Source organism: Moschus berezovskii, chromosome 6, assembly GCF_049115385.1.
Source record: "Moschus berezovskii isolate FMDL1 chromosome 6, NW_MosBer_1.0, whole genome shotgun sequence".
In the NCBI taxonomy this organism is placed as follows: domain Eukaryota; kingdom Metazoa; phylum Chordata; class Mammalia; order Artiodactyla; family Moschidae; genus Moschus; species Moschus berezovskii.
This window is the reverse complement of record NC_142465.1, coordinates 46,814,975-46,828,865: the sequence shown is the minus strand read 5'-3', so window position 1 is coordinate 46,828,865 and position 13,891 is coordinate 46,814,975. Positions and strand designations below refer to the sequence as shown.

Sequence of the window (13,891 nt, the reverse complement as noted above, 5' to 3'; positions counted from 1 at the left end):
TCTTCTAAGAACAAAAGCCGTATCCTAAATGCTGTAGCAGAGAAGCTTGACCTTTAAACAGCACTGAATTAAGAAGTGAAGTTAAGACATAAGGGAAAATAAGTTCAAAAAATCTTTGATATTTGTTGAATGATATAAAGTAGACGGTGACAAGGACCATAAGAAAGTTATTTAAGTTATGGTATTTCATAAAGGTGAAAGGAGGAAATTCTAGTTGTGAAGGTTAGAAAAGACTAATGGGTAAAGTAACATTTAAGGTGAGCTATGAATAAGTTTCTAATCCTTTCTGAATATGTGTGCGTTTACATATTATAAATATATTATTCAGCATGGACATGAATAAATATTAAAACAGCTCAATGTCAATGGAATGGTGCAGAGCAGAGACAATGTCAAAATTCAGTAATCAGCATTTGGCAGTAGATTTGCCTCCAAACTACACTCAAAAAGTGAGTTATAAACAACTTCAGGTTCCTTCATTACACACTAACCTAGGGAATTGGGAACCAACTATAATTTTAAATATTTAAAAGAATTCACAAAATACATGACCTATGGATGACTCAAATTTAACTCAAAGAAGTTAATCCTAACATTTTCAGAAACTCTCAAAACCAAATATGTGTGCATCTTTAGAGATATTTTGCTATTTCCATTTGCCAGTAAGAGTTTTCATATTTTTAAAATCCATGTCACTTCATCATTTCTAGCTTCAAAATTATTATTCACTGAAATAACATTTTAGTTTTAAAAGATCAATTACTTTGATAACTCATGATCATTAGAATTTATTGGAAATATGCAGGTAATTGTGATAGTGTAAGATATAATTTTTCTTCACAGTCCAACTCTCACATCCATACATGACCACGGGAAAAACCATTGCCTTGACTAGACGGACTTTTGTTGGCAAAGTAATGTCTCTGCTTTTTAATATACTATCAAGGTTGGTCATAACTTTCCTTCCAAGGAGCAAGCGTCTTTTAATTTCATGGCTGCAATCAGCGTCTGCAGTGATTTTGGAGCCCCAAAAAATAAAGTCTGACACTGTTTCCACTGTTTTTCCATCTATTTCCCATGAAGTGATAGGACCAGATGCCATGATCTTTGTTTTCTGAATGTTGAGCTTCAAGCCATGCTTTTGAACTGTGGTGTTGGAGAAGACTCTTGAGAGTCCCTTATACTGCAAGGAGATCCAACCAGTCCATTCTAAAGGAGATCAATCCTGGATGTTCATTGGAGGGACTGATGCTAAAGCTGAAACTGCAATACTTTGGCCACCTCATGCGACGAGTTGACTCACTGGAAAAGACTCTGATGCTGGGAAAGGTTGGGGGCAGGAGGAGAAGGGGACGACGGAGAATGAGATGGCTGGATGGCATCACCGACTCTGTGGACATGAGTTTGAGAGAACTCCGGGAGTTGGTGATGGACAGGGAGGCCTGGCGTGCTGTGATTCATGGGGTCGCGGAGAGTCAGACATGACTGAGCGACTGAACTGAACTGAACTGAACTGAAGATATAATTTTTAATTTGCAGATTTCAACTACAGATTAATTTTAAGTAATTTTTCAACTTTATTTGGAGCATTTGTCTCCGCATATTTTAAGCTCCTTTTTTCCTCCTTATTATATAAAAGTAATTCATCACAGAAAATAAAATCATGTTCCTAGTTAATACATAATTTCCCAGGATACATCTAAATTCAAATAAAAACATGACCACTATATTACGGACATAGTTCAGTTCAGTTCAGTTCAGTCGCTCAGTCGTGTCCGACTCTCCGCGACCCCATGAATCACAGCACGCCAGGCCTCCCTGTCCATCACCAACTCCCGGAGTACACTCAAACTCATGTCCACAGAGTCGGTGATGCCATCCAGCCATCTCATTCTCCGTCGTCCCCTTCTCCTCCCGCCCCCAACCTTTCCCAGCATCAGAGTCTTTTCCAGTGAGTCAACTCGTCTCATGAGGTGGCCAAAGTACTGGAGTTTCAGCTTTAGCATCAGTCCCTCCAATGAACATCCAGGATTGATCTCCTTTAGAATGGACTGGTTGGATCTCCTTGCAGTATAAGGGACTCTCAAGAGTCTTCTCCAACACCACAGTTCAAAAGCATCGATTCTTCGGCGATCAGCTTTCTTCACAGTCCAACTCTCACATCCATACATGACCACGGGAAAAACCATTGCCTTGACTAGACGGACCTTGGTCGGCAAAGTAATGTCTCTGCTTTTTAATATACTATCAAGGTTGGTCATAACTTTCCTTCCAAGGAGCAAGCGTCTTTTAATTTCATGGCTGCAATCAGCATCTGCAGTGATTTTGGAGCCCAAAAAAACAAAGTCTGACACTGTTTCCACTGTTTTTCCATCTATTTCCCATGAAGTGATGGGACCAGATGCCATGATCTTTGTTTTCTGAATGTTGAGCTTCAAGCCAACCTTTTCACTCTCCTCTTTCACTTTCATCAAGAGGCTTTTGAGTAGTATTGATACCTAAATCAGTAAATGGACTGTATAGACATACTGAAATTGCTGGTAAAACTCTTCAACTATACAGTATGCTCTTGAGATAAAAATGCTATCTATTTAAATTTCTTTCCAACACAACAACTGTATGATAGGCACACAATAGAAACAAGTCAAATTGATAAACGGATATTGTATTTAACAAAGTATCTCTAGTATTATTTTACTTGTCTAACTCCAAATATACTGAGAGTAATTATTAGAGTGGTTTTTTGTGTGATTAATTCTCCATAAGTAACCTTGAATAAATGGATTTCTTAATTTATGGTAGCAGCTGTTGGAAATGGTCTTAAAATGTAATGAATTTAGTAACGCGTGTTGCACTCTTCTTGTGACACATAAAGAGGAAGTCACTGATAGATGCAGAAAGTCCTCTGGCTCAGATGTCAGAAAATTTTTGAAGTAGAAGGACATCTACAGTTATTTCACTCCCTTATTAAACTTCATCTCCTCTAAATTCCAGCTGTTTATTTTGTTTTTTAAATAACTCCTTCATGAGAGAAATAAATGTTTTAAGATCAAAAGGGGACTTCCCAGGAGGCACTACTGTTAAAGAACCGGCCTGCCATTGCAGGAGACAAGAGATGCAGGTTCGATCCCTGGGTTGGGAAGATTCCCCTGGAGGAGGGCATGGACACATGGAATATCCACTCCAGTATTCTTGCCTGGAGAATCCCATGGACAGAGCAGCTGACAATCTACAGTCCATAGGATCGCAAAGAGTTGGACACTAACTGAAGGGACTTAGCACAAACAGAAGATCAAAAAGGGTGGTTCTTGCTACTATTCTGTAAAATAATGTTTAATACTTAAAAGATAATGAGAACATTGATAAGAATCCAAAACTATGACATCTATAGCATCATATTATCAGACTTTCAAGAAATTAGAACAAGTTCAATTATGTTTTCCTGATGAATTAGTCCAACCCCAGACTGAGCACAAAGCACCCACTATAGTTCTAGCTCCAGAATACTGCTCAAAGAAATCCATTCTACCATAAGATACTCTAAACGTTACAAATGTCTTCCCTGTAGTGAACAAAATAATGGCTCTCTGTCTCTTCATCCTTTGAATCTATATTTTAATTTTTGCTTTCTTGTCTCAATATCAAGTAACTGTTCCCCCATGTCTAGAGCAAAATACTTTAAGAATTTGAAGACAATTATTATGACTATTCAGAGACTTTGCATTTTTCAGGTTAAACATTCCTTCATTCATATGACATATCATCTATCACTTTATTCAAGATGGTAGCCCTCCTCAGATATATAGTTGGCATTTAATAATCTCAAATGGAGAAATGAAAACAAATACTCCAGATTTGCTTCTACCAGAGCAAAATACAAGAGTATTTAATTGAAATCACATGAAATTGACAAATTGCAACACTCAATTTTTAAGCTACAATAATGACAGCTGCATACAGTTCAACATAATAGCATTATCTTCCTTAATGTAAGTATTGCATATTCCTCAATAAATTCTCCAATTCCATTAGCTTTTTTAACAGCTATGTAATACCACAGCATCATATTAGGTTTGAAGTCAAATAAATCCCACTGCAATTTTCCCATTGACAGCTGGTCTTCTGCAATAAACTTTACAGTATATTATAATGTAGGAGTTTACTTACCAGCCACTTACCAGTTTTTTATTCTTAAAAAGGTATTCTGATCTCTTAGAGAACCACTGTAGGCTTAATCATAGAGTGTCTTACTATATGTCAGTCATATAGTAAGTGGAAGATAAGTATATTCAATTTGATTATACAGTGGAAGTGACAAATAGATTCAAGGGATTAGATCTGATACGTAGAGTATCTGAAGAACTATGTAGAGAGTTTCATAACATTGTACAGGAGGTGATGATCAAAATGATCCCAAAAGAGAAGAAATGCAAAAAGACAAAATGGTTGTCAGAGGAGGCCTTGCAAATAGCTAAGAAAAGAAGACAAGTGAAAGGCATAGGAGAAAAGGAAAGATATAGCCATCTGAATGCAGAATTCCAAAGAATAGCAAGGAGCAATAAGGAAGCCTTCCTAAGTGATCAATGCAGACAAATAAAGGAAAACAACAGAATGGGAAAGACTAGAGATCTCGTCAAGAAAATTAGAGATACCAAGGAAAAACTTCATACGAAGTCAGGCACAATAAAGTCTAGAAATGGTATTGATTTAATGTACCTAACAGAAACAGAAGATACTAAGAAGAGGTGGCAAGAATACACAGAAGAACTGTACAAAAAAGATCTTAATGACCCAGATTACCACAATGGTGGGATCACTCATCTAGATCCAGACAACCCAAAGTGTGAAATCAAGTGGGCTTTTGACAGCATCACTATAAACAAAGCTAGTGGAGGTGATGGAATTCCAGCTGAGCTATTTCAAATCCTAAAAGATAATGCTGTGGAAGTGCTGCACTCAATATGCCAGCAAATTTGGGAAACACAGCAATGGCCAAAGACTGGAAAAGAATAGTCTTCATTCCAATCCAAAAGAAAGACAATGCCAAAGAATGTTCAAGGTACCACACAATTGCATTCATCTGACATGCTAGCAAAATAATGCTCAAAATTCTGCAATCTAGGCTTTAACAATATGTGAACTGAGAAATTCCAGATGTTCAAGCTGGATTTAGAAAAGGCAGAGGAACCAGAAACCAAATTGCCAACATCTGTTGGATCATAATAAAAGGAAGAGAATTCCAGAAAAACACCTACTTCTACTTTATTTACTATGCCAAAGCCTTTGACTGTATACTGTCACCTTACTTATTTAACTTATACGCAAAGTACATTATGTGAAATGCTGGGCTGGATGAAGCACAAGCTGGAATAAAGATTGCTGGGAGAAAAATCAATCACCTCAGATATGCAGATGACACCACCCTAATGGCAGAAAGTGAAGAGGAACTAAAGAGCCTCTTGAGGAAAGTGAAAAAGGAGAGTTAAAAAGTTGGAAAGCTCAACTTTCAGAAAACTAACATAATGGCATCTGGTCCCATCACTTCATGGGAAATAGATGGGGAAACAGTGGAAACAGTGTCAGACTTTGTTTTTTGGGGGGCTCCAAAACCACTGCAGATGCTGTTTGCAGCCATGAAATTAAGAGACGCTTACTCCTTGGAAGGAAAGTTATGACCAACCTAGATAGCATATCAAAAAGCAGAGACATTACTTTGCCAACAAAGGTCCGTTTAGTCAAGGTTATGATTTTTCCAGTGATCACGTATGGATGTGAGAGTTGGACTGAGAAGAAAGCTGATTGCTGAAGAATTGATGCTTTTGAACTGTGGTGTTGGAGAACTCTTGAGAGTCCTTTGGACTGCAAGATCAAACCAGTCCATTCTAAAGAAGATCAATCCTGGGTGTTCATTGGAAGGACTGATGCTAAAGCTGAAACTCCAATACTTTGGCTACCTCAAGCGAAGAGTTGACTCCCTGGAAAAAACTCTGATGCTGGGAGGGATTGGGGGCAGGAGGAGAAGGGGACAACAGAGAATGAGATGGCTGGATGGCATCACCGACTCGATGGACATGAGTTTGAGTGAACTCCGGGAGTTGGTAATCGACAGGGAGGCCTGGCATGCTGTGATTCATGGGGTCACAAAGAGTCGGACACGACTAAGTGACTGAACTGAACTGAACTGAAATTTATGTAAGACTGAGGAAAACACAAATCAAGGCTAGATTATTTCACAGAAAGATCATAAATGAGCTAACCATTGAAGACTATTAAAAATAAAACACAAAAATTGCTTTCATCAAATTAAAATGAAATAAAATTAAAAAGAAATTCAATATTTGGGTTGAAAATGACTTAAAATAACTAAAAACAGTTAAGTATCATCTTGATTATATTGTAACTTATACCATGTCTTGCAGCATAAAAATCATATTTTTAAAATTTCAATTCTTACCTCTCTCCACTCTTTATTTCCAACTCCTTGTATATATAAGACACAAACTACAAAAAGATGAAAAAAATAAATATATCTAAATATTTTTTATAAATATCAAGTGAACAAACCAAATTTATTCTTCAGCTGTCCAAAAGGTATGTTAAAATCAGTTCTTAATACCTCACCTAACTCTGGCAGGAAAATTGCTAATAAATCATCACATGATTAAAATTTTTGTAAATAAGCAAAAAAACTACAAAATGTCTTTAGACCTTAACATGTATAGGTCTTGGCACAAAAAGATAATAGTTATTTCCTAACGTCTTCACTTACATTATGCAACAAATGTAGATGATTTTTTTTTAAAGTAAGGTTAAACAGTTTTGTGAATTCTCTAGGGGCTCAGCTGGTGAAGAATCTGCCTGCAATGCAGGAGACCAGAGTTCAGTTCCTAGGTTAGGAAAATCCCCAGTTGAAGGGAATGGCAACCCACTCCAGTTCTCTGGCCTGGAAAATTCCACGGATGGAGGAGCCTGGTGGGCTATAGTCCATGGGGTCTCAAAGAGTTGGATACAACTGAGCAACTAACACACACACACACATAGTTTTGAAGTATTTCAGTATGTTACCAGCCATATGTCATGCTCTTCCTAGGATACTTATAATTCTCAGAAGCATCATAGGAAGGACAATCTGCACCAAATCAAATGTTAAATTTAATATCTGCAATTCCTATCCTCAATGTTTGTAAACAAGAAATCCTGTCAACCACAAATGGAAGTCCAAAAAAGGTAGATTAAGAGTCTAGAGTAAAGATTAAGGGATAAAAATATCCCATTCACTTACTGATGAGTCCTGGGAACTTTTAATACCCACAAATTGTAATACCTTTTCTCCAGTGACAATCTCAAGAATTCTTTCATCAATTGAAAAAACCTCTCTCCCATCATTAAACCACATAGTTTCATACATTTGTAGAGATGGAGAGTAAATGGATATCAACTTTTTTGATTTATACATTATTTCTCTGGTTTTCTAATTAAAATTGGCTTTCATTGTATAAATATCTCCAGTTTTCAATATATACATAATTAGCAATAAAAAAATTCAGCTCATTCATGTGTTATATAATTCACTTGGTTATACATGACTCTATATACTTCCTTTATTTACAAAAAACCCCGAAAATTGTTACTCTGTGACTTGATCACTTAGAATTATGGTCCATTACAGCTGTCTTTCAAATATAATTTCTATCATATGGCTTTACAATGAGGTTTTAATTTCAAAATGAATTGTCCTGCATTGGAGTCATTTGTATTTTCTTCTTAGTCTCAAAATGTTAAGCAATTCCCTCTCTTTAGTCAGAGTACTGCCAAGATAGATAAGAATGCAGGGCCTGAGACCATATTCCTCCTTGCTTTCTAGTCTTTAAGACAATATTTAAGTAAAAATTATAATTTTCATACAACTTTCTATAAAATCAAGTAAGTAAAATAAGTTGTTGTTGTTCAGTTGCTAAGTCGTGTCCAAGTCTCTGTGACCCCATGAACCACAGCACACCAACCTTCCCTTTTTATCACTATCGCCCAGAGTTTGCTCAAACTCATGTCCATTGTCTCAGTGATGCCACTGAACCATCTCATCCTCTGTTTCCCCCTTCTCCTCCTGAATAGACTATTTCAAAAAGCAAGTTAAATACTTACTTGGATCAGATTTAGAAAATGTGTCTCTGTCAAGAAGATTTCTGTTGAAGAAAAAAGAAAATGCTAGATAAATGTAATACCAAAGTATTTATATAAATGTATAAACATATAAATGTAATGTAATATATACATTAAATTAATAATGACTTAGAAGTTCTCAAATTTAAATTTGTGCTGCATATTCATCCTCTACTAACTGGTAATAATTTATAAAAGCTATATTACATTTTTATATTTAATATTTACATTAATAATCTCATGTTTACCCTGTCCTATTTTTCTACCAAGAGTACCACCCATGTGCATTTATCAGTACTGTGCTTAATATTTGAAATGCTTTTTTTTCATATCAACCTGATACACTTCCATATTCAAGGTTCTTAAAAATTACTCTTTCCATGGAATCATGATACACTGAGAAAATACAAATATAGTCAACAGAAAAGCACACACCAAAAAAAGAAAACAAAATCACACTACATCTTCAAATATTCCCAAAAAGAAAAGGAACTATCAGACATGTTTATATTTGGAACTGTCAGTTTCTAAAACTACTACTCAGAAATCAAATTGAAATAATTCATTTGTCCCTTAAGCAGACACTATGACTCCAGCAAGGATTGAAAAACCAGTAAAGTTTTAAAACATTTCCATTTGACAATATACTGTGTTATATATTTATAATGGAAGTGCTCCACTTAAGTGGAAATTTTCCAGTTTTCCCTGTGTCTAGTTTTGCTCATTCAGTTCAGTTCAGTTCAGTTCAGTCACTCAGTCGTGTCCGACTCTTTGAGACCCCATGAACCACAGCACGCCAGGCCTCCCTGTCCATCACCAACTCCCAGAGTTCATTCAAACGCATGTCCATCGAGTCGGTGATGCCATCCAGCCATCTCATTCTCTGTCATCCCCGTCTCCTCCTACCCCCAATCCCTCCTAGCATCAGACTCTTTTCCAGTGAGTCAATGCATCACATGAGGTGGCCAAAGTATTGGAGTTTCAGCTTTAGCATCAGTCCTTCCAATGAACACCCAGGACTGATCTCCTTTAGGATGGACTGGTTGGATCTCCTTGCAGTCCAAGGTATTCTCAAGAGTCTTCTCCAGCACCACAGTTCAGAAGCATCAATTCTCATTAAGTGTCCTTAAAAATTGTAATTCAGCTCTTTCAGAGTTCATAAAAATCAAGGAAACACAGTACAAATACTGCAGTGAGCTTAGAACTCAAAAACAGTGTTATACACATATAAATAAAAATAATGTGATTCTGGTACCTTACTTATCTTAAAAAAAAACCCACAAAATCTTTAACCACAAACAGAAAATAATGGATTTCAAACAACAAAAAGATAAATATTCTTAATCATAGACTTTATTTGAACATTATTTCTTCTAGCCATTAAGATCCATAACATATAGTGGTAAGGTAAAAAAAAAAAAAAAAACCCAAAATTTAGATCCTTTATAATATGAGAAAAAAAATCCATAAACTCTTCATAACTTAGTCCCTAAACTTTGCAATTTAAATTTCTCATTGCTCTTTGATAATAAATTTCAGCTATACTTTGATCATATGAGCAACATAGAATAGACTGCTTCTGACTAGATTTAATTCCCCAAAGATTGATTTATGCAATGGCTGCACGGCGCTGGAGTGCAATTTGCCGAGAGGAGATACCCCACATCCAAGGTCAGGAGAGGCGTTGGAGAGGAGATGCCCCACGTCCAAGGTAAGGAGCAGTGGCTGCCCTTTGGTGGGGCAGCCGTGAAGAGATACCCCAAGTTCAAGGTAAGAGAAACCCCAGCAAGACAGTAAGAGCTGAGAGAGAGCATCAGAGGGCAGACAGACTGAAACCATGATAACAGAAAACTAGCAAAACTGATCACATGAACCACAGCCTTGTCTAACTCAATGAAACTAAGCCATGCCATGGAGGGCCACTCAAGATGGCCAGGTCATGGTGGAGAGTTCTGACAAAATGTGGTCTGCTGGAGAAGGGAATGGAAGCCACGTCAGTATTCTTGCCTTGAGAACCCCATGAACACTATGAAAAGGCAAAAAGATAGGACACTGAAAGATGAACTCCTCAGGTCAGTAGGTGCCCAATATGCTACTGGAGATCAGTGGAGAAATAACTCCAGAAAGAATGAAGGAATGGAGCCAAAGCAAAAACAACACCCAGTTGTGGAAGTGACTGGTGATAGAAGAAAGGTCCAATGCTGTAAAGAGTAATACTGATAGGAACCTGGAATGTTAGGTCCATCTCAGCGAACTAAAATGGACTAGAATGTGTGAATTTAACTCAGATGACCATTATATCTATTACTGTGGGCAAGAATACCTTAGAAGAAATGGAATAGCCATCATGGTCAACAAAAGAGTCCAAAACGCAGAACTTGGATGCAATCTCAAAAACAACAGAATTATCTCTGTTTGTTTCCAAGGCAAACCATTCACTATCACGGTAATACAAGTCTATGCCCCGACCAGTAACACTGAAGAAGCTGAAGTTGAATGGTTCTATGAAGACCTACAAGACCTTCTAGAACTAACACCCAAAAAAGATGTCCTTTTCATTATAGAGGACTGGAATGAAAAAGTAGGAAGTAAAGAAACACCTGGAGTAACAGGCAAATTTGACCTTGGAACACGGAATGAAGCAGGGCAAAGGCTAATAGAGTTTTGCCAAGAGAATGCACTGGTCATAGCAAACACCGTCTTCCAACAACACAAGAGAAGACTCGACACATGAACATCACCAGATGCAAACACTGAAATCAGATTGATTATATTATTTGCAGCCATAGATGGAGAAGCTCTATACAGTCAGCAAAAACAAGACCGGGAGCTGACTGTGGTTCAGATCATGAACTCCTTATTGCCAAAATCAGACTTAACTTGAAGAAAGTGGGGAAAACCACTAGACCTCTCAGGTATGACCTAAATCAAATCCCTTATGATTATACAGTAGAAGTGAGAAATAGATTTAAGGGAGTAGATCTGGTACACAGAGTGCCTCATGAACTATGGATGGACGTTCATGACACTGTACAGGAGACAAGGAGCAAGATCATCCTCAAGAAAAAGAAAAGCAAAAAAGGAAAATGGCTGTCTGAGGAGGCCTTACAAATAGCTGTGAAAAGAAGAGAAGCGAAAAGGAAAGATATACTCATCTGGAATGCAGAGTTCCAAAGAATAGCAAGGAGAGATAAAAAAGCCTTCCTCAGCAATCAACGCAAAGAAATAGAGGAAAATCATAGAATGAGAAAGACTAGTGATCTCTTCAGGAACACTAGAGATACCAAGGGAACATTTCATGCAAAATGGGCTCAATAAAGGACAGAAATGGTATGGACCTAACTGAAGCAAAAGATATTAAGAAGAGTTGGAAAGAATACACAGAACTGTACAAAAAAGATCTTTAGGACCCAGATAATCACGATGGTGTGATCACTCACCTAGAGCTAGACATCCTGGAATGTGAAATCAAGTGAGCTTTAGGAATTATCACTACCAACAAAGCTAGTGGAGGTGATGGAATTCCAGTTGACTTATTTCAAATTCGAAAACATGATGCTGTGAAAGTGCTGCACTGAATGTGTGCAAATTTGGAAAGCTCAGCAGTGGCCACAGGACTGGAAAAGGTCAGTTTTCATTCCAATCCCAAAGAAAGGCAATGACAAAGAATGCTCAAACTACCACACAATTGCACTCATCTCACACGCTAGTAAAGTAATGCTCAAAATTCTCCAAGCCAGGCTTCAGCAATACATGAACCATGAAGTTCCAGATGTTCAAGCTGATTTTAGAAAAGGCAGAGGAAACAGAAATCAAATTGCCAACATCCACTGGATCATCGAAAAAGAAAGAGAGTTCCAGAAAAACATCTGTTTCTGCTTTATTGACTATGTCAAAATCTTTTGACTATGTGGATTACAAGAAACTGTGGAAAATTCTGAAAGAGATGAGAATACCAAACCAGCTGACCTGCCTCTTGAGAAATCTGTATGCAGGTCAGGAAGCAACAGTTGGAACTGGACATGGAACAACAGACTGGTTCCAAATAGGAAAAGGTGTACGTCAAGGCTGTATATTGTCTCCCTGTTTATTTAACTTATATGCAGAGTACATCATGAGGAACGCTGGGCTGGAAGAAGCACGAGCTGGAATCAAGATTGCTGGGAAAAATATCAATAACCTCAGATTTGCAGATGACACCACCCTTACGGCACAGTGAAGAATAACTAAAGAAACTCTTGAACAACATGAAAGAGGTGACTGAAAAATTTGGCTAAAAGTTCAACATTCAAAAACTAAGATCATGGCATCCCGTCCCATCACTTCATGGCAAATAGATGGGGAAACAGTGGACACAGTGGCTGACTTTATTTTGGGGGGCTCCAATATCACTACAGATGGTGACTGCAGCCATGAAATAAAAAGATGCTTGCTCCTTGGAAGAAAAACTATGACCAACCTAGATAGCATACTAAAAAGCACTTCACTTTGCCAACAAAGGTCCGTGTATTCAAAGCTATGGTTTTTCCAGTAGTCATATATGAATGTGAGAGTTGGACTATAAAGAAAGCTGAGCATCAAAGAATGATGCTTTTGAACTGTGGTGCTGGATAAGACTCTTGAGAGTCCCTTGGACTGAAAGCAGCTCTAATCAGTTCATTGTAAAGGAGATCAGTCCTGGGTTTTCATTTGAAGGACTGATGTTAAAGCTGAATACAATACTTTGGCCACCTGATGCAAAGAACTGACTCATTGGAAAAGACTCTGATTATGGGAAAGATTGAGGGCGGGAGGAGAAGGGGACAACAGAGGATGAAATGGTTGGATGGCATCACCAACTCAATGGACATGAGTTTGTGTGAAATCCGGGAGTTGGTGATGGACAGAGAGGTCTGGCATGTCGCAGTCCATAGGGTCACAAAGAGTTGGACATGACTGAGCGACTGAACTAACTGAACTGTATGATTTTTAAATTTGGGAAAAGACAAATATTTTTAAATGATATATACACTGCAAAAGACCAGTGATTATCAAAATGAATCACAAAGTGGATTGATGACAGAAACGCAAGATTTTTTCCTTCCTAATATAGATGCAAAACACCCACATTAAGTTAAATGAGAAGCATTATTGCAATGGCTATTTTATAAAAAAAAAAAAAAAAGGAATAGAAACTAAGTTGAAGGTCAAAGAAATTGAGTAAATGAATAAGAGCACACAGCCCTGTATGAAATATTCCAAAGAAGTCAACTTTTGGAACCCAATTTCCCTCAACTTTACAAAAGGCTACATTGTCTGGAGAAGCCTGAGAGAAACACCTGTTTTCCTACAACTGTTGGAAATGTGAAAGGAAAAGTTTCATCTTATACCTGTTGGTTATGTCAAAAAAGTATATATAAAATATTGTTTATAGACTAATGAGAAGAGAGATGCCACATATGCAATGAACAAAAATAACTAGAATAGGAAGCCAAATATAATGGTATTTTGTCACAGAAAAATATCATTTTTTCTACATAAAACAGTTCTTAAGAAAAAATACACACACACACACACCCCACTCCTCATCAGCTCTTATATAGGAAAGCTAAATACACTTCCCTCCATGGTATTGTCATTTGCTTGAGTTAGGATGCCTTTAATATTATGCCTACAATTTTATAATGTGAGGTTGAACTGAACATTAAGTTAAAATCTTGAACAGCCCCTTCTATTCTATAAATATTGATGT

At 37.3% G+C, this 13,891-nt stretch overlaps 1 protein-coding gene across 1 annotated transcript in view; it reads right to left on the bottom strand.

Moving 5' to 3' along the window:
* Positions 1-13,891, bottom strand: part of CPNE8 (copine 8) — a 336,603-nt gene that overhangs the window by 277,872 nt on the left and 44,840 nt on the right. Inside the window, exons 2-3 of the mRNA XM_055396464.2 lie at positions 8,143-8,183; positions 6,455-6,501 (exon numbers count right to left, since the gene is read on the bottom strand). Coding sequence (XP_055252439.1) covers positions 6,455-6,501; positions 8,143-8,183 — 88 coding nt within the window. The remainder of the gene's footprint in view (positions 1-6,454; positions 6,502-8,142; positions 8,184-13,891) is intronic.